Here is a 23780-nt window from a genome sequence, read left to right on the forward strand (position 1 = left end):
ACCAAACCAACATTCTCAAAAGTATGTTCAGATTAAAGAAATTAACCCTGTAAGTGCTCAGTAAAAGTACCTGAACAAGCCATACTGTAAAGTGAAACTAATTTTTATGTATTAGGTCTCATAAATCTGTTAGCAAAGCAACATATTATCATACTTCAGACTGCAAATGAAGGAGCATCTAATTATGGTTCTTAGACCAATCAGCCAGAATTTCCTCTCTCTTGTATACTTGTCCAAGACAAAGATAATTTAACCCTGTGTTCTCTATATAGTCAAGAGCTCTCAAGTAAATCAGAATATGGTGTTCTAGAATGTTTCACCTGAATATCTGAAAATACAGTCAAATGTTTGTCACAGCAAGTCAGAATAAAAAGGGATTCACTTGTGCTATGAGACACCAAGGACCACACCCTTGACGCACAATGTTCTTTTATTCCAAGAATGGCATGGATAAAGGTGAGAAACCATTGCTCTCCTCAGGAGAAAACTTGGAGGAAAGCAACACAATGATGAAGGTAAGTTTCCCACTGTGGACAGTAAAATGGTCATGTTAGAATATCCTGCTTCACATACAAACATGAATTAAAGCCTGGCTTTTCCTGGCATTGACAGCTGAGAGAAAGGTCTTTCAGTGATCCTCCAGCAGAGGCCCCATGCAAGGTGCGGAGATGAGCTTTGAGAACAGTGGGAATCACATGACTTCAAAAGGCCTCTCAGCACAGCTCAGTGGCTTGACGATGAATCAGAAGTCATTCCACCAGGCCAAAGCGAGGAGGGTGTATAACACACAGTCTCAGGTGTGTGTGTGTTGGGGGGTGGGGGGGGAGGACAAAATTTAGGTTATTCTGTTTTTTTCCAACAAACAAAAGACTAAAAAAGAATGGGATTAAATGAGATTTAAGAAGGAAAAATATCGGGCCAGCTCCATGGCTCACTTGGGAGAGTGCGGCGCTGGTAGCACCAAGGCCGCGGGTTCGGATCCTATATAGGAATGGCTGGTGTGCTCACTGGCTGAGCGTGGTGCAGACCACACCGTGCCGAACGGGTCAAAAAAGGAAAAAAAAAAAAAAGAAGGAAAAATATCAACCAAATGCACTGTGTAGCTCTCCTTTAGATCATGATTAGAACAAAACAAATAGAAAACAAAACAAAACAAAAATTTGAAGCAACAAGGAACATTTGAACTACATATTTGACGATATCTGTTTAAATGTGATAATGGCAATATAGTTTTACTTGAGGTTTAATAAAATTAATAATTTTTACTGTTTCATCACAGAAAAAAAGGGATTCAGATTTAGTCTAATGCTTTATAGCCAAATACTGCATATTATAATCTCATAAATCAGTGAATTAAGCAATATATAAAAAAATACACGAGAGCCAGTGCTCCTAAGAGTTTAGACTCCACCAATGACCCTCCCTTAAAGTACAAATAATATATGTACCAGGATTCTGAATAGGATTTTCCCTTAGCTCATAATTGCAGCTAAAGCCCTGGAGCTGAGAATCAATAGGCAGCAAGACCCCCACATTCTGAAGAGAGTGGCCACATGCTAGACACAACTCCACAGAAGTTGCTAAGAACAGGCACATCCAGCTCGATTTCTACCATGCCATCATCCCATCACAATGGTGTAAGCAGATTGAGAACTGGAGAAGGATCCTTGGCACAGGAATTGCTGGCCTAGAGAAAGTTCACAAAGTCTTCTTTCCCTTTAAGGAAAGGAGTACTTTTCCCCCACCTCACTTCCCACTATGCCCTGTTCCCACTATGCTAAAACCAAGCGAGAGATTTCTAGAATCACACACAAATGGGAGAAGCCTATGAGAAAAAGGTGCTGGCCTCTCATTCCTCTGCTGGGTATCTACTCATGCAGTAGACTTTCTTTTCTACTCTCTGTACCTGCTTAAGCAAGGGAAAAGGGAACTAGAGAGAGCTGGTGGAGCACAGAGGCAAGTCACAGCTGGCACAGCAAGGACATATTAGTCTCCTGGGTGCCCAGTGGATACCACAGAAGACAGCAGGGCTTTGAGTCATCTTGACAGAACCCCATCTAACAATCTGGCCCAGGGGCCACAGTACCCAAGGAGTAGGAGTCTGTGGAGGGCACCAAGCCTGGGAGCTGAGGGAGGAAGCAGAAAGAGGTGGAGCTAGAACAGACCTCCAACATCAGAAAACCATGTCACAGGGAGGCATCCCAGAGAAGTCACACGTGAACCCATAGACAGACAGCACCAGGGTCTCAGCAACCATAAAGGAACTATCATACAAGCTGTGGAGTCAAAAGACTTTTCTCTAATCCTTCTTCTATGCAACAGCAACAGAGGAGCTAGAGCCAGTAGGAAGAGGGGAGAGTGGGATGAAAAAACAGATAGTCCAAAGATGTTGAGGGCAGTGGTAACCATTAATTGATTTGAGGAGGTGAAGGAAGATATTACTGATACAGTGACATTTGAACACAGATCTGAGGTACATGAGCAACCCAGATAAGGCCAGAGAGATGACAGGGACCAGACTGTGTCTGGCCTTGAAGGCTTTTGAATGACTTTGGTTTTAATTCAGAGATGGAAAGTTACTGAAGGGCTTTGAGCAGAGAAGTGACACACAGTAACTCATGACCGTACACTGGCTGATGTGTTGAGAATAACCTGTGGGGAGGCAAGGGCAGAAGACAAGACAGTAGTTAGAGGACTCCTGCAAAATCCCTGATGAAAGATGCAGGTGGCTTGGGCTAGGGTGGTAACATTAGAGGCAAGAAGAAATGCTTGGTTCTGGGTATATTCTGAAGACACAGCCAATGTGATTCTTGCCTGACTGACTTCATGTTGAGGAATCAAGAATGACTCCAATATTTCTGAACATGATAAGTGATGATTTTAACAAAGTATAAGTGACCGTTTAAAGGCTACATTATTTCTTAGGAATGTTATATGCTGATCCCTAAACCTTTACAAAATGGCATAGTAACTTAGAACTAATTGTTTTGAAGTGAGAATCCTCACATAAACTTAAGAGATCTTAGGCAAGTTGCTTAACTCCTGAACTTTGGCTTCCACCTCCGAAAACAGGGTCACCTTTTGCTTAATGCACAAACTGCTTCACATGATCTCCTACTGGTGTATAAATGTTTATCATCACTGTATCCTCACCTCCTAGCCCAGTGAGTGATAATAGCAAATAAATACAATTTATAATAAAATTAAGAAATAAAATTACTATCGTAAGTCATAAAATTCAGTGACAAAAAACCTTGTAAAGTATTTACCTGAATCAAAAATATCTCTGCACTTACTATACTTCCACAATAGCTGCTTCTCAAGTATCTGAAGACAGGTGTGTTTTCACTCATTCACCCAACAAATGTTACTGAACTCCTTTGCTGAGCCTCACACTGTGCTGGGGGCTGAGGGCACACTGGAGAACGAGCTAATGTACTCCCTACCTCAACATGCTTACTGTCTTCCCTCAGACTTTGTGTTCTCCATGCTAAATATCTACTCTTCCAATTGTTCCTCCATGACATTACGCCCTTACCTACCCACCACTATTGTCTGTCAATGCCCTTCTTAATTCTGCCATCTGGAACTGAACAAAATATTGGATCTAAACACTGTCTAAATTAAGTTCCACTTTACATTCACCTGAACAAAACTGCTAAGGAAGTGTAACAGTATGGTAAGTTTTTATATGATAGGTTTCTGACTTGTTTAGTTAGTCATTCATTTTTTTCACAGAATTAGCATTAAGAAATATGTATTAGGGACTGGGGATAAAACATGCCTGCCCTCAAGGAGCTCAAAGTATAGTGGAGGAGTATATAGATACAGACACCACAAATAACAATATAATGTGGGGGCTCAAATAACAAAGATACATACAGAGTATTATGAAAGTACAAAGCAGGTGCAACTGTGCAATGGGTGGAAGCAGCAAAGCAGAGGGATGGTTAGGGCTAATATAAACTTTAAAACAAATTTAATTAATTAATTATTAATATTTTAATTGACAAATCATAATTAAAAACATTTATGGGGTACAGTGTGATGATTTGATAAACATTTGCAATGTGAGATAATAAAATCAAGCTCACAAACACATCCATCCCCTCACTTGCTTTTTTTTTTTGGCACCTGGCCAGTACGGAGACCTGAACCCTTGACCTTGGTGCTACAACACTACATTCTAACCAACTAAGCTAACAAGCCAGCCCCCAGCCCCTGTTGCTTGCTTGCTTGCTTGCTTGCTTGCTTGTTTGTTTGTTTGTTTGTTTGTTTGTTTATTTATTTATTTATTTATTTATGTAGTGAGACATTAGAAATATATTCTCCTAGGTATGTTGAAATACTGTGCAACAGATCTCAAAACATATTCCTCCTCTCTAACTGCAACTTTGTACCCTTTGACCAACATTTAAAAAATAGCGTACCTACAATGGAACAGACTAGAGAGCCCAGAAATAAATTCAGACATCTACAACCAACTGATCTGTGACAAAGGTGACGAGAATACATATTGGGGAAAAGACAATCCCTTCAGTAAATGGTGCTGGGAAAACTGGACATCTACATGCAGAAGTATAACACTCCCCTACCTTTCATCATATACAAAAATTAACTCAAAATTGATTATTAAAGATTTAAATGTAAAACCCAAAACTTAAGAAACTACTAGAAGAAAACACAGGTGAAACAAACGATCCACAACATGGGGTTGAGAAAGGATTTTATAATTAAGACTTCAAAAGAACAAGCAATAAAAGAAATAGACAAGTGGGATTATATCAAGCCAAAAGGCTTTTGCACACCAAAGGAAACTTAACAAAGTGAAGAGACAACCTACAGAATGGGAGAAAATACTTGCAAACTGACAAGAGCTTAATATCCAGAATATATAAGGAACTTAAACAACTCAACAGCAAAAAGACACATAACCCAACTGAGAAATGGATGAAGGATCTTAATAGACATTTCTCAAAAGAAGACATACAAATGGGCAACAGGCATATGAAAAAATGCTCAACATCACTAATTATCAGGGAAATGCAAATAAAAATGAAACACCACCTCACTCCAGTTAGAATGGCTAATATCAGAAAGACAAAAGAAAACAAGTGATGGTGAGGATGTGGAGAAAGGGAACACTTGCACACTGTTGGAGGGAGTATAAACTACTATAGCCATTATGGAAACTAGTTTGGAGATTCCTCAAAAAATTAAAAACAGAACTATCATATGATCCAGTGATCCTACTACTAGGTATATATCCAAAGGAAATGAAGTCAGTATGTGAAAGAGATATCTGCATTCCCATGTTTATTACAGCACAATTTACAACAGCCAAGATATGGAATTAACCTAAGTGTCCAACAATGAATGAATGAATTAAAAAAAAAAAATGTGGCCCCCCACAACCAGGCACACTGCCAACGCCAAGGAGCATGCCAAAAACATCACCTCCATGTGGGTGGCCCACCACAGCCACCACAACAACCACGGCTGCCACGAAAGCAGCTAGACGTCACAACCACCATGCAGATGGTCCACCAGCCACTGGAGTACATTGACACAAGGAGAGTCACCAGCAGAGATATAGAAAAGAGGATGTCACTCTCCACAAAGCCCATTCCAGAGTGATAGAAGAAGCATCTGCTCTACAATAATATTGGGGGACCTGAACATACCGCTCAGCATTGGACAGATCATCTAGGCAACAAATCAACAGAGTAACCATTTCTCTTTCAGAAGGAGAGAAGAAATCTAGGGTTATCAGAGGTGGAAGGGAGGAGGGAGAGGGAGTTAGGGAGATATTGGACAAGGGGCATAAAAAATAAGTATGATTTCTAACAATATATGTGCTAGTAATATTTATTTGATCAACATATGTCAATGTTGAACCCTCAAAATACGTATAATCAATTATGATTCAATAAGAATTTTAAAAATTAAAATTAAAAAATAAAAATAAAATTTTTAAAAATGTGGTGTGTATATATACATAATGCAATACTATTTAGCCCATAAAAAGAATGAAATCCTGTCATTTGTGGCAACATGGATGGACCTGGAGGACATTGTGTTAAGTGAAGTAAGCCAGGTACAGAAACAGAAATACCACATGATTTCACACATATGTGGAATCTTTTTCAAAAACCAAAAAGTTGATATTATAGAAACAGAGTATAACAGTGGTTACCAGAGACTGGAGAGGGGAAAGGGGTAAGGAAAATCAGGGAGAGGTTGGCCAACAGGGACAAAATCACAATTAGGAGGAGTAAGTTCTGGTGTTCTATTGCACAGTAGGGTGACTATGGTTAACAGTTAAGTTTTGTACATTACATAATAGCTAGAGGAGAGGCTTTTGAATGTTTTTGCCACAAAGAAATGATAAATGTATGAGGTGATAGAGACATTAACTACCCTGACCTGATCATTATACAACATATATATATGTATCAAAACATCAGACTGCAATCCCGTAAGTATGTACAATTACAATGTGTCAATTAAAATAAAAAAAATTTGGGGGGCCAGCCCGTGGCTCACTTGGGAGAGTGCGGTGCTGATAACACCAAGGCCATGGGTTCGGATCCCTATATAGGGATGGCCGGTTAGCTCACTTCAGAGAGCGTGGTGCTGACAACACCAAGCCAAGGGTTAAGATCCCATTACCAGTCATCTTTAAAAAAAAAAATTTTTTTTTGAAAAGGCTGAAAGGACAAGATGTATCGGAGTAAGGGGCTGAAAGGTGAGGAAGTGGAGCAAGAGAAAGATAACAAACCTAGCAAACTTCACAATTCAGCCAAGTCATGGTTGTGCTGGTCTCAACCCTGGTTTGGAGGCAACAAGAACACCTGAATTACTGTTACCTGTGGATTCCATTGGTACCTGTAAACTGAGAGAGAAGCAGGATTCTCTTAGGATTGTTGGGCAGGCCATAGAAGATGCAAGTTCCTTCTCTCTCTCTAACACTAACCTAATTAGAAGCAGAGAACATAAAGATGGTGAAAACAATGATCATCTAATATTGATGTTAAGTAAAATGTCTTGAGATTTTTTTTAATTTAAAAAAATTTTTTTAAATATAGACCATAAGGTACCTAGATTGGGAAATGTTGGGAGAGGACTGGAGAAAGGAGACAAGAAAGCATTCTGGCCTAAGGGAGAGAAACAACACTATGTGAGTTTGCTGTGTCCACAACAGCATTTCCCCAAATGTTTCATGTTAAAAAGTATTAAATCGAATGATGATGATGATGATGATGACAGAAGATTCCATGGTGAAATAAGTCGGGAAATACCAAACTTATTTGATTTGAAACAAGTTATGTTTACTGCAGTTCTTGTTGGAGTCTTTCATAGGTTCATGTACATTATAATTTCCAAAAGGAGAAATACAATATACAGTTTTCCTGAATTGTTAACTCTGCAATCCTTCTCTGGGAGGACATTTTTGCATAACTAATATTCCTTGGGAAATGCTGTTCTAAAGCATGTAGTGAAGGCAAGAAGTGCTGAGATAAGTACTCAAGTCTTGCTGACTGGTGCTCTAACAGTTTTCTCTTTATTGGGGGGAAAGAAGTTTAGGAACACTCTGTTAGAATTAATTGAAAAGCCTTGTAACCTCAAGGTTCACTGATGCAGGGTGCTATGTCCTATCAGGGGATGGGATTGGCTCTGGATGAGAGGAAATAAGCAATTAAGGAATAATGTCTGTGAACAGATCTGTAGAAGCCAAATTAACAAGCAGATGGGCATGGAGCTGTCAGGATTCATAAGAGGCCCTAGAGTCAGTAATGGAAAGACTAGTCCCTGTTGGGGTACACACAAGCACAGCAAAAATCATCAAGATTAGATGGACAGAGTAGAAGCCAATAGAAAAAGTACCACAGTATCTTAGCCCATTGAAAGCCTGGGCAAGTAGTCAGATTTTGAGATGCGTAGGTCAGTTAAACAAAGACAAAAACAGAAAGACAAGCACACAGCCAGATCTTAACAGCAAAAAGATGTGCTGCCCCAGTTCACTGACTTCCCTGGAAAGACTAAATCCCTGAGAGAAAATGCCCTAGTGGTTTGCAGAAGAATATAATCGAGAGAGCCGGTTGCAGTAAAGGATTAAGAAACAATGAAAAGAAAATTCCTATCAACTAGGAATTTTAGAGATCCTAGATTAAGAGGAAGAAACGAGGTAGAAGAAGCCCTGAAGGAATTCTGAAGCACCTCATCTATATGATTAGCCAGGAATGACAGATGGAGAAAGAGATATTCTAACTCCCCACCACCTCCTCTACGCACATTATTTGGTTCTGGATGGCAGGGTCGAAGAGTCCGGTTAAAAAAAACAAAAAGAAAAAAACTAGAAAGAACTCCATAAATCTTTTCAGTAGTTGCTTTAAAGTCAAGCACTAGGCATTACAGATGTCTATATGGGGAAAACTGCCCTTTAAAAATCACGGCATAGTGCCCAGTGTGATACCACGTGGATAAAGCAGAAGTGGAGAAATCAATAGACTGTGAGACAGAATATCTAGATTCCATTTGTCTCCAGCACAGCTAGTCATATAACCAGATTCCTATTTTTTTTCTTTAATCTGTCAAATGAGGATACTAATAAACATCTTGATTTCCTCACCAAGTTGGAAGTTCAAATGAGATGTGAACACACACTGAACAATGTAAAAAGCTAAATACTCACATAAGGCATGATTATAGCTTCCAGGGACTATTTCTTTTATCTTTGGAGAATCTTCAGTTATATGTTTAATAGGGTTTGGGTTGTTCTTTAAAAGAAGAACTTGATATAAGGATTTATCTGTATTACTTATGATATCAGGCTTTGTCTATAATGCTTTTCTCCATATTCTGAAAGCAATTTCTAGAAGTAAGGAAAAAGGAGATGAATTCAACTTAGCTGGCTTTCAGAAACCACTGTAGAGGCTGCTACACATATTTTCTAGGAACTGATTTAAAGTTTCTGCTTCCTGGGCTGTGTCATCAATGTACAGAGCCTGTGGTAAATTTGGTACTAGATTCATCAATTCATGAAATCGGTATATTTGGAAGAAAAAAATAAAGGAGACAAGAGACATTTAAATACCAGCACAGCAAGAATTTCCAGTTAAATTCTAATTACTCTGGAATTTATTACTTCTAACACATATATAAGAAACAGTGAATCACTCAGTTACTAAGAGATGTATCCTGGCTCACCTCCTTTGGTACTAGCAGTATTTTTAAATGATATCTTCACAGATACCAATCTCTGGGCGAGAATTCCTTTCACCATAGCCCTTCCATTTTGTGGGAATAATTTAGCTTTATTGTATGCCAAAAGATCACCTGTAATTTAAATCACTTTCATCATGACCAGCAAGGTTATGATGGAGAGCCCAGGTATCACTGCATGAAGAAAAGAAAAGGCAAACAAGCTGCAAGTTCACAGGTTTGCCAATTGTAAATATGCACATAGTGACCCTCTGTCACTAATACCAACTTTACAGAAGTTTAGAATCATGGCACAGTGTGGACCCTTCTTTCCCAAATATCAGGAAGCTTTAAAGAATATAAAATGCTCATCCTAAATGTAGTGGTATATTTTAAGGCCAAATCTGATAAAGTACATGGGGCTCACTATTTATAGCATTATTTAACTTCATGGCTCTGTCTTTTTAGGAATTTCCACCCCTGGCCCCCAAAGAAAAGTTTAGATGAAGAAGAAATAACTACTTAACTACTGCCCAAGTGAGAATATCTGTTTTCTAGGAATTAAATTCTTTTTAAAGGGAGGATCCTGATCAAGAATTGGGAGTAAGTATTAAACCTTCTTCCCCTGACCCCAAATTTATATTTTGGGAAAATGTCAAACCAAAAATACGTATAAATAGTACAATGAACACCATATATACCTCTCACCTAGATTCACCAACTTCCAACATTTTCCCCATATTAGACTCAGCTGTGTGTATATATGTTCTGTAGTGTTGTGCAATTTGTAAATAAGTTGCACACTTCATGACCCATCATCCCCAAATATCTCAGCATGAATATCCTAAGAACAAGGACATGCACCATAACACCACTGTCACTCTCAAGAGATCTAGCATCAATATATGATATCTTATAGTTCATATTAAAATGTCTCTGATTGTGCCAATAATGTTTGTTATGGTTGCCAATGTTTCTCATTCTTCCAATCCAGGATCTTATATTGGATTTAGTAATATTTCTTTTTTTTTTTTTTTTTTTTTTTTAATTTTATTTTGTCGATATACATTGTAGCTGATTAATGCTCCCCATCACCAAAACCTCCCTCCCTTCTCCCTCCCCCCCCTCCCCCCCAACAATGTCCTTTCTGTTTGTTTGTTGTATCAACTTCAAATAATTGTGGTTGTTATATCTTCTTCCTCCCCGCCCCCCGGTTTGTGTGTGTATGTGTGTATGTGTGTGTGTGAATTTATATATTAATTTTTAGCTCCCTCCAATAAGTGAGAACATGTGGTATTTCTCTTTCTGTGCCTGACTTGTTTCACTTAATATAATTCTCTCAAGGTCCATCCATGTTGTTGCAAATGGCAGTATTTCATTCGTTTTTATAGCTGAGTAGTATTCCATTGTGTAGATGTACCACATTTTCCGTATCCACTCATCTGATGATGGGCATTTGGGCTGGTTCCAACTCTTGGCTATTGTAAAGAGTGCTGCGATGAACATTGGGGAACAGGTATACCTTCCACTTGATGATTTCCATTCCTCTGGGTATATTCCCAACAGTGGGATGGCTGGGTCGTATGGTAGATCTATTTGCAATTGTTTAAGGAACCTCCATACCATTTTCCATAGAGGCTGCACCATTTTGCAGTCCCACCAACAATGTATGAGAGTTCCTTTTTCTCCGCAGCCTCGCCAGCATTTATCGTTCATAGTCTTTTGGATTTTAGCCATCCTAACTGGGGTTAGATGGTATCTCAATGTGGTTTTGATTTGCATTTCCCGGATGCTGAGTGATGTTGAGCATTTTTTCATATGTCTGTTGGCCATTTGTATATCTTCCTTAGAGAAATGCCTACTTAGCTCTTTTGCCCATTTTTTAATTGGGTTGCTTGTTTTCTTCTTGTAAAGTTGTTTGAGTTCCTTATATATTCTGGATATTAATCCTTTGTCAGATGTATATTTTGCAAATATTTTCTCCCACTCTGTTGGTTGTCTTTTAACTCTTTTAATTGTTTCTTTTGCTGTGCAGAAGCTTTTTAGTTTGATATAATCCCATTTGTTTATTTTTCCTTTGGTTGCCCGTGCTTTTGGGGTCGTATTCATGAAGTCTGTGCCCAGTCCTATTTCCTGAAGTGTTTCCCCTATGTTTTCTTTAAGAAGTTTTATTGTCTCAGGGTGTATATTTAAATCCTTAATCCATTTTGAGTTGATCTTAGTATACGGTGAGAGGTATGGATCTAGTTTCATTCTCCTGCATATCGATATCCAGTTATCCCAGCACCACTTGCGGAAGAGGCAGTCCCTTCCCCAGTGAATAGGTTTGGTGCCTTTGTCAAAGATCAGATGGCAGTAAGTGTGTGGGTTGATTTCTGGATTCTCTATTCTATTCCATTGGTCAGTGTGTCTGTTTTTATGCCAGTACCATACTGTTTTGGTTATTATAGCTTTGTAGTATAGCTTAAAGTCAGGTAGTGTTATGCCTCCAGCTTTATTTTTTTTGCTGAGCATTGCTTTGGCTATTCGTGGTCTTTTATTGTTCCATATAAATGTCTGAATAGTTTTTTCCATTTCTGAGAAAAATGTCTTTGGAATTTTGATGGGGATTGCATTGAATTTGTATATCACTTTGGGTAGTATGGACATTTTCACTATGTTGATTCTTCCAATCCAAGAGCATGGAATATCTTTCCATCTTCTTGTATCCTCTCTAATTTCTCTCAGCAGTGGTTTGTAGTTCTCATTATAGAGATTTTTCACCTCCTTGGTTAACTCAATTCCTAAGTATTTTATTTTTTTGGTGGCTATTGTAAATGGGCAGGCTTTCTTGATTTCTCCTTCTGCATGTTCACTATTGGAGAAAATAAATGCTACTGATTTTTGTGTGTTGATTTTGTATCCTGCTACTGTGCTGAAATCATTTATCAATTCCAACAGTTTTTTTGTAGAGGTTTTAGGCTGTTCGATATATAGGATCATGTCATCTGCAAACAGGGACAGTTTGACTTCATCTTTTCCAATCTGGATGCCCTTTATTTCCTTCTCTTCTCTGATTGCTCTGGCTAGTACTTCCAACACTATGTTGAATAGGAGTGGTGAGAGTGGGCATCCTTGTCTAGTGCCTGTTCTTAAAGGAAAAGCTTTCAGCTTTTCCCCATTCAGGGTGATATTGGCAGTGGGTTTGTCATATATGGCTTTAATTATGTTGAGATACTTTCCCTCTATACCTAACTTATAGAGGGTCTTTGTCATGAATGAGTGCTGAACTTTATCAAATGCTTTTTCAGCATCTATAGAGATGATCATATGGTCCTTGTGTTTGAGTTTATTAATATGGTGTATCACATTTATTGATTTGCGTATGTTGAACCAACCTTGCATCCCTGGGATGAATCCCACTTGATCGTGATGAATAATTTTTCGTATGTGTTGCTGTATTCTGTTTGCTAGTATTTTAGTGAGGATTTTTGCATCTATATTCATCAAGGATATCGGCCTGTAGTTTTCTTTTTTGGTTATATCTTTACCTGGTTTTGGTATCAGGATGATGTTTGCTTCATAGAATGAGTTTGGGAGATTTGCGTCCGTTTCAATCTTTTGGAATAGTTTGTAAAGAATCGGTGTCAATTCCTCTTTGAATGTTTGGTAAAATTCTGCTGTGAATCCATCTGGTCCTGGGCTTTTCTTTGTTGGGAGCCTTCTGATAACAGCTTCAATCTCCTTTATTGTTATTGGTCTGTTCAGATTTTCTACGTCTTCACGGTTCAGTTTTGGGAGCTTGTGTGTGTCCAGAAATTTATCCATTTCCTCCAGATTTTCAAATTTGTTGGCGTACAGTTGTTTATAGTAGTCTCGAATGATTCCTTGTATTTCAGATGAATCAGTTGTAATATCGCCTTTTTCATTTCTAATTTTTGTTATTTGAGTCTTCTCTCTTCTTTTTTTTGTTAGCCATGCTAATGGTTTGTCAATTTTATTTATCTTTTCAAAAAACCAACTTTTTGATTCGTTGATCTTTTGAATTGTTTTTTGGTTTTCAATTTCATTCAGTTCTGCTCTGATCTTAATGATTTCTTTCCGTCTGCTAACTTTAGGATTGGATTGTTCTTGTTTTTCTAGTTCTTTAAGGTGAAGTGTTAGGTTGTTCACTTGCCATCTTTCCATTCTTCTGAAGTGAGCATTTAATGCAATAAATTTTCCCCTCAATACTGCTTTTGCAGTATCCCACAGGTTTTGGTATGATGTATCATTGTTTTCATTAGTTTCAATAAACTTTTTGATTTCCTGCTTGATTTCTTCTTGGACCCATATGTCATTAAGTAGAATGCTGTTTAATTTCCATGTGTTTGTATAGTTTCCAGAGTTTTGTTTGTTATTAATTTCTAGTTTTAATCCATTGTGGTCTGAGAAGATACATGGGATAATTCCAATTTTTTTGAATTTACTGAGACTTGATTTGTGACCTAATATGTGATCTATCCTGGAGAATGATCCATGTGCTGATGAGAAGAATGAATATTCTGAGGTTGTTGGGTGGAATGTTCTGTAGATATCTGCCAATTCCAATTGGTCTAGAGTCTTGTTTAGATCTTGTGTTTCTCTACTGATTCTTTGCCTAGATGATCTGTCTAATATTGACAGTGGAGTGTTCAGGTCCCCTGCTATTATGGTATTAGTGTCTATTTCCTTCTTTAGGTCTAATAGAGTTTGTTTTATAAATCTGGCTGCTCCAACATTGGGTGCGTACATATTTATGATTGTTATGTCTTCTTGATGGATCAGTCCTTTTATCATTAAGTAGTGTCCCTCATTATCTCTTTTTATGGTTTTTAGTTTAAAGTCTATTTTGTCAGATATAAGAATAGCCACTCCAGCTCGTTTTTCTTTTCTGTTTGCATGGTAAATCTTTTTCCATCCTTTCACTCTTAGTCTGTGTGAATCTTTATGGGTGAGGTGGGTTTCTTGTAGGCAGCATATAGTTGGGTCCTGCTTTTTGATCCAGTCAGCCAGTCTGTGTCTTTTAATTGGGGAATTTAAGCCTTTAACATTAAGAGTTGTTATTGAAAGGTGTTGATTTATTCCTAGCATTTTATTGGTTGTTTGGTTGTCTTAGGTGTCTTTTGTTCCTTGCTTTCTGATTTACTGTTTGGTTTCTTTGTTTGTTGGTTCCTTAGGTTGTAGATAGTGTTTTTGTTAGCTTGTTTTCTCTTCATGAATGCCATTTTTATTGTACTAGCGGGTTTAGATTTTTCTTAGGTTTTTATGGCAGTGGTAGTTATTTTTCAGGAACCAAACCCAGTACTCCCTTGAGGATTTCTTGTAAGGGTGGTCTTGTGGTAGTGAACTCCCGCAGTTTTTGTTTGTCTGAGAAATATACTATTTGCCCCTCATTTCGGAAGGATAGCCTTGCAGGGTAGAGTATTCTTGGCTGGCAATCTTTGTCTTTTAGTATTTTGAAAATATCATCCCATTCCTTTCTAGCTTTTAGGGTTTGTGATGAAAAGTCTGATGTTAACCTGATTGGGGCTCCCTTATAGGTGATTTGACGCTTCTCTCTTGCAGCTTTTAAGATTCTCTCTTTGTCTCTGAGTTTTGCCAATTTGACTATGACATGTCTTGGAGAAGGCCTTTTTGGGTTGAATACGTTTGGAGATCGTTGAGCTTCCTGGATCTGAAGATCTGTGATTTTTCCTATACCTGGGAAGTTTTCTGCCACTATTTTTTTGAATATGTTTTCAATGGAATCTCCATTTTCCTCCCCTTCTGGAATACCCATGACTCGGATATTTGAGCGCTTGAGGTTGTCTGATATCTCTCTCAGATTTTCTTCCATGTCCTTGATTCTTTTTGCTTTCTTTTTGTCTGCTTGTGTTATTTCAAACAGCCCATCTTCAAGTTCAGAGGTTCTCTCTTCAACTTCGACAAGCCTGCTGGTTAAACTCTCCGTTGTGTTTTTTATTTCGCTGAATAACTTCTTCAGTTCAGCAAGTTCTGCTACATTTTTTCTCAGGACATTGATTTCCTTGTATATTTCCTCTTTCAGATCCTGTATACTTTTCCTCATTTCATCATGATGTCTAGCTGAGTTTTCTTGTATCTCATTCAGTTTCCTTAGAATTATCACTCGAAATTCCTTGTCAGTTATTTCAAGGGCTTCTTGTTCTATAGGATCTAGGGTATGAGATTTATTAACTTTTGGTGGTGTACTTTCTTGATTTTTTGTATTTCTGGTGTCTTTTTTTTGGTGTTTATTCATTGTTGCAGGGGGTTTCACAGTCCACCGGTTTAAGACTAATGACTAATAGGATGTTGCTGTGGTTGCCAATTTGGTATGGCTCCCACCGTGACTGCTCAGTTGGCCTCTAGTGTCTTGTGTGTGTGGTTGCCTCGGGTCTTGGGCTTCTCCGGGGATCCACCTTTCTGGTCAGCTTGGACTCTGCTGGGCTGGTGGATCACGTACTACAGGGTGTGTGATCTCTGTTGAGCTTTCACTTCCCGTGCAGGACTTCTCCCCGTTCCGTGTGCTCTGGCCCAGGCTGTTAGATCGTGCAGTGGCGACCCCACCGGGTGTGTGGTTTCTGTCGAGTCTCCGCCTCCCTGGCCGCACGTCTCCCCCCTCTGTGCACACTGTGCTGGGCTGGGGCGTGTCTTCTGCACCCCTCGTCTATCAGCTGGGCCTTCAAGACCCTGCTCAGCACCGCCTCGCCCAGGAAGTCTACCAGGTTTCTGCTAGGCACAGACGACCGGTCTCTCTGGGTGCCTTTGTAGCACTGTGTAGATCTTTCTCGGGTCTTGTTCACCTTTGTATCCCCCCGGTATAAACCGAGTCTAGTGCCCGCCTGCAGCCTGCTCTCCGGCAGGTTCAAGCGGACCTGGGAACTCTCCTACCGCACTATTCCCAACCAGAAATTCGTTAGGCTTTTTTTCCAAACTGGTGGTCGCAGAGATGGTATCTGCCTCCCAGTAACAGGAAGTTTACCGGGGCCGGAGTCCAGGGTGTGGTGGAGTGACAGTCGGCCCGCCCGTACTTCCTAGCCCTCCCAAAACTGGTCGGGACGCCCCACACCCCCAGCCCGCCAGAGAACCGTGGAGGGAGTGGGAGAGGAGGTCAGCCCGCAGGGTCCGGAAAGCCCCGCGCCAGGCCAAGCAAATGGGCTCAGTGATGGCCGAGCAGGGCGGAGCTGCCCGCACCTGGGAAAATGGAGGCAGCACCGGGGCAGTGAGTGGCCTGGTGGTGCAGGCGGAAGCTGCGTGGGCATTCACCCCCCGAACAGAGCTGTGCCAGGGATCACTCACAGTGCTGTGCCAGGTCGGGCGCTCGCTCTGTCTCTGGTTTGTTGCCTTCCGTGTTCTCGGCGCTGCCGCCTCGGGCTGTTCAGTCGCGGCGCCGCTTGGGCGCTCCCAGGAATCTTCTTTAATGCCGGCCTGAAACCTCGAATCCTGAATAGGGCAGCTGGCCGCCTTCAGTGCGGCCCCAGCCTCCGGGATCCTGGCTGCATCCACAGCAGCCCTGGTGCCGTGTTCCCTGTTTCAAGACTCACTTTTGCAGCTAAGAATCAGTTCTTTTCCTGCTCCACACTTCAAAGCTGTTGCCTGTAAATGAGGCAGCCTCTCCTGCCGGGGGCAAAGTGGCGTTGAGCCCCCACGACCGGCCAGCAGCAGCAGTCCTCCCTTAAGAGATGGCCAGAGGAAGGTCCACAAGTTTCCCGGCTGCCTGAGGCCCAGTGGCCACCTTTTCCATCTCAGCTACTCCGCGCCAGCCGCCGCAGCCGCCGCCATCTTGAAACTCCGGATTTAGTAATATTTCTTTAGTTTCCCTTCACCTTAAACAGACTATCTACCTTCTTTGGGATTTCATGACATTGACATGTGTTGAAGAGGCCAGATCAATTATTGTTTTTAGAATGTCCCACAATTTGGAATTGTCTGATTATTTCCCAATGATTACATTCAGTTAGATTCAGATTAGTTTTTTATTTTGTTTTGTTTTGTTTTGTTTTTAAAGATGACCGGTAAGGGAATCTTAACCCTTGACTTGGTGTTGTCAGCACCACGCTCACCCAGTGAGCTAACCGGCCATCCCTATATGGGATCCGAACCCGTGGCCTTGGTGTTATCAGCACCACACTCTCCCGAGTGAGCCACGGGCCGGCCCCAGATTCAGATTAGTTAACATTTAGGGCAAGAAACTACATAGGGGATGTTGTATCCTTCTCACTCTATCACATCAGGAAGCAGATAATATTAGTTTGTCCCATTTATTTAAATAAAGTGGCATATGCTAGATTTCTCTGCTACAAAGATACACTTTTTCCTTTTTAATTATTAAGTAATCTGAAAAATTTTGAGACGGTGTGGATATTTGTTTCCCAACAACCTTTTATCCAATGGTTTTAGCAGCCACTGATGATTTCTACGTGAATCACTTATTGCATCAGTGATTGCAAAATGGTAATTTTCTTATTTTATCATTCCTTCTACATTTACAACCTGGTAATTCTTTTGTAATATCACTGTGGACTCACAGATTCTTAATTTTTATTTAAGGCATTATAGTCCATCAGTATTATTACTCTTTTTGATATTCAAACTGTCCCAAAATTGCCAAAGAGGACATCATCAGGTAGACTCCCATATCTTTTGTGATGTCCTCATCAGTTTTTGAGTTCTTCCTTGCCTTGTTCTTGTGCTGCCTCTGAAAGCTAGCTCTTCACAGCATCCTGGTTATTTTTATGAGGGAATGATATTTAGAGACCAAAATCTGGGTGCCAGATATGCTCATTGTTGTTGAGTGTCATCGCTTCTAAGCTTTCAGTGAGCATAGCTAGCAAATATATTTCTAAAACAATTCATGAGTTCCTCTACAAACCAATAAGAAAATATTAGACGACGCAATAGAAAAATGGGAAGTGCTGTTCCCACCTCAATGTAGGAACTACAAAAAACATTGTTCTCACCCTAAAAATGAGAAAAAGACAGATAATCTATAAAATCATAACTTTTCTTAAGTCCATCAGAGAGCTAAGATTGCAAGACAACCAAATAACCTGAATTCCAAAAAAAGACAAGTCACTCCAAAGGAGAGATGGGATACAAGAAAAGTTTCACCTCTAGCAAAGCGTGAGAGAAAGAGCTGGCCACCATATAAACAGGTAAGACAAAATCAGTCACTGTCCTAAGTGCTTTATATTTATTAGCTCTTTTGATATTCAAAACAACCAGATGAGGTAGGTGAATTATTTATGGTCTAAAGGTAATCAACAGAAGAAATAAAAATAGTGACTCAACTATACTGGGAGGAGATATAAAAAAAAATTGTAATATACAAGGGTACTTCAAAAAGTTCATGGAAAAACTGAATTGAAAGATAATACAAATCTTTCCATGAACTTTCTTTAAAAAAAAAAATGATGACCGGTAAGGGGATCTTAACCCTTGACTTGGTGTTGTCAGCACCACGCTCTCTCAAGTGAGCTAACCGGCCATCCCTATATAGGGATCCAAACCTGTGGCCTTGGTGTTATCAGCACTGCACTCTCCCAAGTGAGCCACAAGCCAGCCCTTTCCATGAATTTTCTGAAGACCCCTCATACAACAAAGAGGTCAAGAGAGAAGATCTACAACTGATAAATCAAAAAGCATCATATACTTAACACTACTGAACTGTACATTGGTTAGGATGGTAAATTTCATGTTATGTGTTGTTTAAAAATTGTGATTTTTTTAAAAAGTGAAATATAAGGATATTAATTAGTGATAAAAACTAGAATTAACAGGTAAAATTATTTTTCTCTGGTAATACTTGGGACAGGAAAGAAAGAGGGACTGTTGTTTTCATTACAATCTCATTTGAACTGCTACATTTCCTTTTCTTTCACATGTATGCATGTATTACTTTGATAGTTTTTCAAAATCTGAAGAAAAGACTTACCTTAATCTGCAACACATCAAGTGGAACCGTCTCTCCTTTCACAATAGCAAGGGTAGCATCTGTAATATTTCTAAAACAGAATGACAAGGAAATGATCATGCTGTGAGAAATAAGCAGCACCTCCCCCTGCTATACACACACACACACACACACACACACACGCACACACGCACACACGCACACACGCACACACGCACACGCACACACACTCCAACTCAGAGTACTAGTAGATGAGTCAGGAAAAAGAACCAGTCCTTCAAAATAGTCTAAGAAGGCAGAACAAAAGAGCATAAAAGAATACTAATACAAATACAGTGGAACTCTGATGCAGACTCGAAGAGAAGGCTTCCGCAAAGAGAAATTTATACAAGGTACGAATCATTTATTCATTTAACATTTATTGAGTCTCCATATTGCGCCTGATTCAGACATACCACTGGAAAATATGCTACTTAAATAAATAACATCTTTATTCACTGTAAGAAATTCAGGCACTTAAAAACAAAACAAAACAATATTTTTTACTCGAACAGCCAGAAGGGTAACTAAAGGACAGTATTTGCTGCAGTTACCTTAGCAAAAGATTAACCAGAACCCAAGACAAATTTCTTATTTTTGAGGATTACTAGGATGTATTTCATTTTAATTGCTGTTTCTTTTATTCAGAGACACAAGGTTTTTCTTATCTACATTCAGATAGTCTTTTGAAAAGTCTATAAGTAAAAAAGTACTCATCAAAAGGCATGTATTGTTGATGTCCATTCAGGACATGTGAAAGTATGCCAAGCTTAGAAACAGTTCTAGAGTTCGTAGTTTAATTAGATCCAAGGTTAGACACACATAAATACACAACAGATAGTCAACAAAAGAAAAATTAAATCAACAAGTGGCTAAACAATAAGATATTTGCTCTCGGAGGAGAGAGAATGAAAGGACCTGCATCAAGCCCTTCCTTGCCCAGCCTGTCCACCCCTCCTGCAACCTATCTGCAGCCTCTGTGCATAGCTGGCTACTTTCACCCTTCAGATCTGGGCTGGAATACCAATGTCTCAGAGAGCCCTACCTGAGCCAGCCTAGAGATGGGTCCTTCCCCATAATTCTCTATCACTGAACTGTGCTCATTTCCCTTCATAATAGATCACAACTTATGATATATATATATTTATTTACTTTACTATCTGCCTCCTCCTGGAGACCAAAAGTTTCATGAGGTTAAGGATGATGTACATCCATTTGTTGACCAATATAAAACCTACACATAGCACAATGCATGGCACATAATAGTCACTCAACATTTACTGAATACATTATTTTATTCTACAGAACTTCAAGCGTATAAAAAAGTACAGAAAAGAGTACCATGAACTCCTACAAATTCCTCATCTAACCTCAACAATGATCAACTCAAGGTCAATCTTATTTCCTTTCATATCCCCCACTCATTGCCCCCTACCCTGTATCAATTAAAGCAAATTCTAGATATCTTAACACTTCATCCATAAATAGTTCATTATAGAGAGAAGGCAAAGGCTCTTGTTTAAAAAACATAGAACACTGTTATCAGACCTAAAACATTAAATAATTCTTTTATATCAACTCATATTTAGTGAATGTTCAACTTTCCTCAATTATCCTCCAACCTACACACACACACACACACACACACACACACACACACACACACACACAAATGTTTCTTTATTCAAATGAGGATCCAAATAAGATATATACACTGCAACTGGCTTGTATGTCTCAAGTATCTTCTAATCTATAGATTCCCTCACCTTTTCTTTTTCCCTACTTACTGAAGCAATGGGTTGTTTGTCTGAGTTTCTGAGGGCTTGGATTTTATAGATTGTATCTCCATGATATGAAAATGCATTTCTGTTCCCTGTATTTCCTGAAAATCTGTCCCTAGAATAGAAAATCTATATCAGATTTAGCTTTGAGTTTTGGGCAAAAATACTCCACATGTAGTGGGTGTGTATTTCCACCAGGAGGTACATAATATCAGCTTATCTCTCTTTCTGTGAAGGTGGCAACTAGGATTTATTAATTAACCAGTCGCAAACTGGTGATGTTTTAATTCTATTCCTTCTAATTTATTATATGGTCTATAAAAAGAAACTTTCCCTCATCAATAACTTGGATACCCCATAATATAAGTTATATAAGAAAAGTCTGGATAAATGCCTTTTTTTTTTTCTTAACCAATTTTCAAAATAAGAAGTTGATTCCCTAGTATTATCCCAAAGTGGCCAATGAGTTTTTCATTTTTAATTATTTTCTTAGTATCATTATGAATTCATTCAAAGATTTAAATATATATTTGATATGTTTCAATACATAACAATAATTAGCTTTATTGATACTCAAATTGTCCCAAATGAATGAATATTAATGGTTGAGCACAAGGGTCAGTATATGATTAGAATGAATGATGACAAAGAATTGCCGCAAAAGGTCCAGGTTAACATTAACTAAATTGAGGAGAAACTAACAGCTCTTCCCTAATGCTTACTTAAACAATCAGAATTAAGTCTGAAAGGACTACTTTAGTTTTTTTTAACTTTTTTTTTTAAGATTTTTTTGGGGGGGAGTAGTTTTAGGTTCACCACAAAATTAAGAGTAAGGTACAAAGGTTTCCCATATACCCCCTGCCCACGTGCATTACCAACCTCTCCCACCAGAGTGGTACACTTGTTGCAACTGATGAACCTACATCAACATATCATTATCACCTAAAGTTCCTAGTTTACATTAGGGTTCAATCTTCGTAGTGTACATTCTATGAGTTTGTACAAATGGATAATGATGTGTATCCACCATTGTAGTATCATACAGAGTATTTCCACCACCCTAGAAATCCGCTGGGCTCTGCCTTTTCTAATGCTCCCCCGCAATCCCTGGCAACCACTGATTTTTTTTATTATCTCCATAGTTTTGCCTTTTCCAAATGTCAAATAGTTAGAATCATACAGTATGTAGCCTTTTCAGATTGGCTTCTGTCACTTAGTATTAGATATTTAAGGTTCTAATATGGGTTGAATGTGTCCCCAAAGTTTCATGTATTAGAAACTAAATCCCCACTGTGACAGTGTTAAGAGGGTGGGAAATCCTATTATGGTAAGTAAAACTGCAAAAAAGCCTGAAAATGTAAAAAATTTTATTTCTTTATAAATTACCCAGTCTCAGGTATTTTGTTATAAGCAACAGAGATGGACTAACACAATTTTCAGGTCTTTTTATAGCTTTATAGGTCATTTCTTTTTAACGCTAAATAATATTCCATTGTCTGGAGGTACCAGAGTTTATTAATCCATTCACCTCCTGAAGAACATGTTGGTTGCTTCCAAGTCCTAGTGATTACGAATAAAGCTGCTATAAACATCTTTGTGCAGGGTTTTGTGTAGACATCAGTTTTCAACTCGTCTGGGTAAATACCAAGGAATGCAATTGCCAAACTATATGATAAGAGTATGTTTAGTTTTATAGGAAACTTCCAAAATGTCTTCCAAAGTGACTGTACCACCTTGCAACTCCACCAGCATGAATGAGATTTCCTGCCACTCACTCCAATCCTTGACAGCATTTGGTATTGTCAGTGTTCCAGATTTGGGTCATTCTAATAAGTATGTAGTGGCATCTCATTGTTTTAATTTGCATTTCCTTCATGACATATGATATTGAGCATCTTTTCATAAGCTCATTTGTCATCAATAAATCTTTTCTGGTGAGGTGGCAGTTAAAGGTCTTTGGCCCATTGTTAATTATGGTGTTTGTTTTCTTACTGTCGAGTTTTAAGAGTTCTTTGTATATTTTGGATAACAGTCTTTTATAAGGAATCTTACAAATATTTTCCCCATGTCATCGAATGGGAATGTCTTCTCATTCTCTTGACACTGTCTCTCACAAAGCAGAGTTTTTAACTTTAATGAAATCCAGTTTATCAATTATTTCTTTCAGATTGTGCCTTTGGTATTGTACCTAAAAAGTCATCACCATATCGAAGATCACCTAGGTTTCCTCCTATGTTACTTCTAAGAGTTTTATAGTTTTGCATTTCACATTTAAGTGTATGGTCCATTTTGTGTTAATTTTTATTAAAGGTGGAAGGTCTGCGTCTAGATTCATATTTTTGTATACAGATGTCCAGTTGTTCCAGCAGCATTTTTTAAAAAGACTTTTTTGCTCCATTGTATTGCCTCCACTCTTTTGTCAAAGATCAATTGAATGTACTTATGTGGGTCTATTTCTGGGCTTTCTATTCCGTTCCATCAATATATTTGTCTATTCTTTCCCCAATACCACACTATTTTGATGACTGTAGCTTTTTAAGTCTTCAAGTTGGGTAGTATCAGTCCTCCAACTTTGTTCTTCTATATTGTGCTGGCTATTCTGGATCTTTTGCCTCTCCACATACGCTTTAGAATCAGTATGTAAATATCCACAAAATAACTTACTGAGTTTTTGACAGGGATTGTGCATTGAATCTACAGGTCAAGTTGGAAGAAAGGACATCTTGACAATACTGAATCTACCCATCCGTAATCTTGGAATATCCATGATCCATTTATTGAGTTCTTTGACCTCAATCATCAAGGTTTCACAGTTTTCTTCGTATAGATCTTAATATGGACAA

General features: G+C 38.8%; 1 protein-coding gene across 6 annotated transcripts in view; it reads right to left on the bottom strand.

The window, feature by feature from the left end:
* Nucleotides 1-23780, bottom strand: part of AGK (acylglycerol kinase) — a 109929-nt gene that overhangs the window by 19063 nt on the left and 67086 nt on the right. For 5 of the 6 annotated variants that reach the window (XM_063099914.1, XM_063099912.1, XM_063099913.1 and 2 more), the window contains one exon: nt 19139-19208. The exons of the other annotated variant lie outside the window; for it this stretch is intronic. In XM_063099914.1, coding sequence (XP_062955984.1) covers nt 19139-19208 — 70 coding nt within the window. The remainder of the gene's footprint in view (nt 1-19138; nt 19209-23780) is intronic. 6 annotated transcript variants of the gene reach the window in all.

This window comes from Cynocephalus volans, chromosome 6 (genome assembly GCF_027409185.1).
Source record: "Cynocephalus volans isolate mCynVol1 chromosome 6, mCynVol1.pri, whole genome shotgun sequence".
Taxonomy (NCBI): Eukaryota; Metazoa; Chordata; class Mammalia; order Dermoptera; family Cynocephalidae; genus Cynocephalus; species Cynocephalus volans.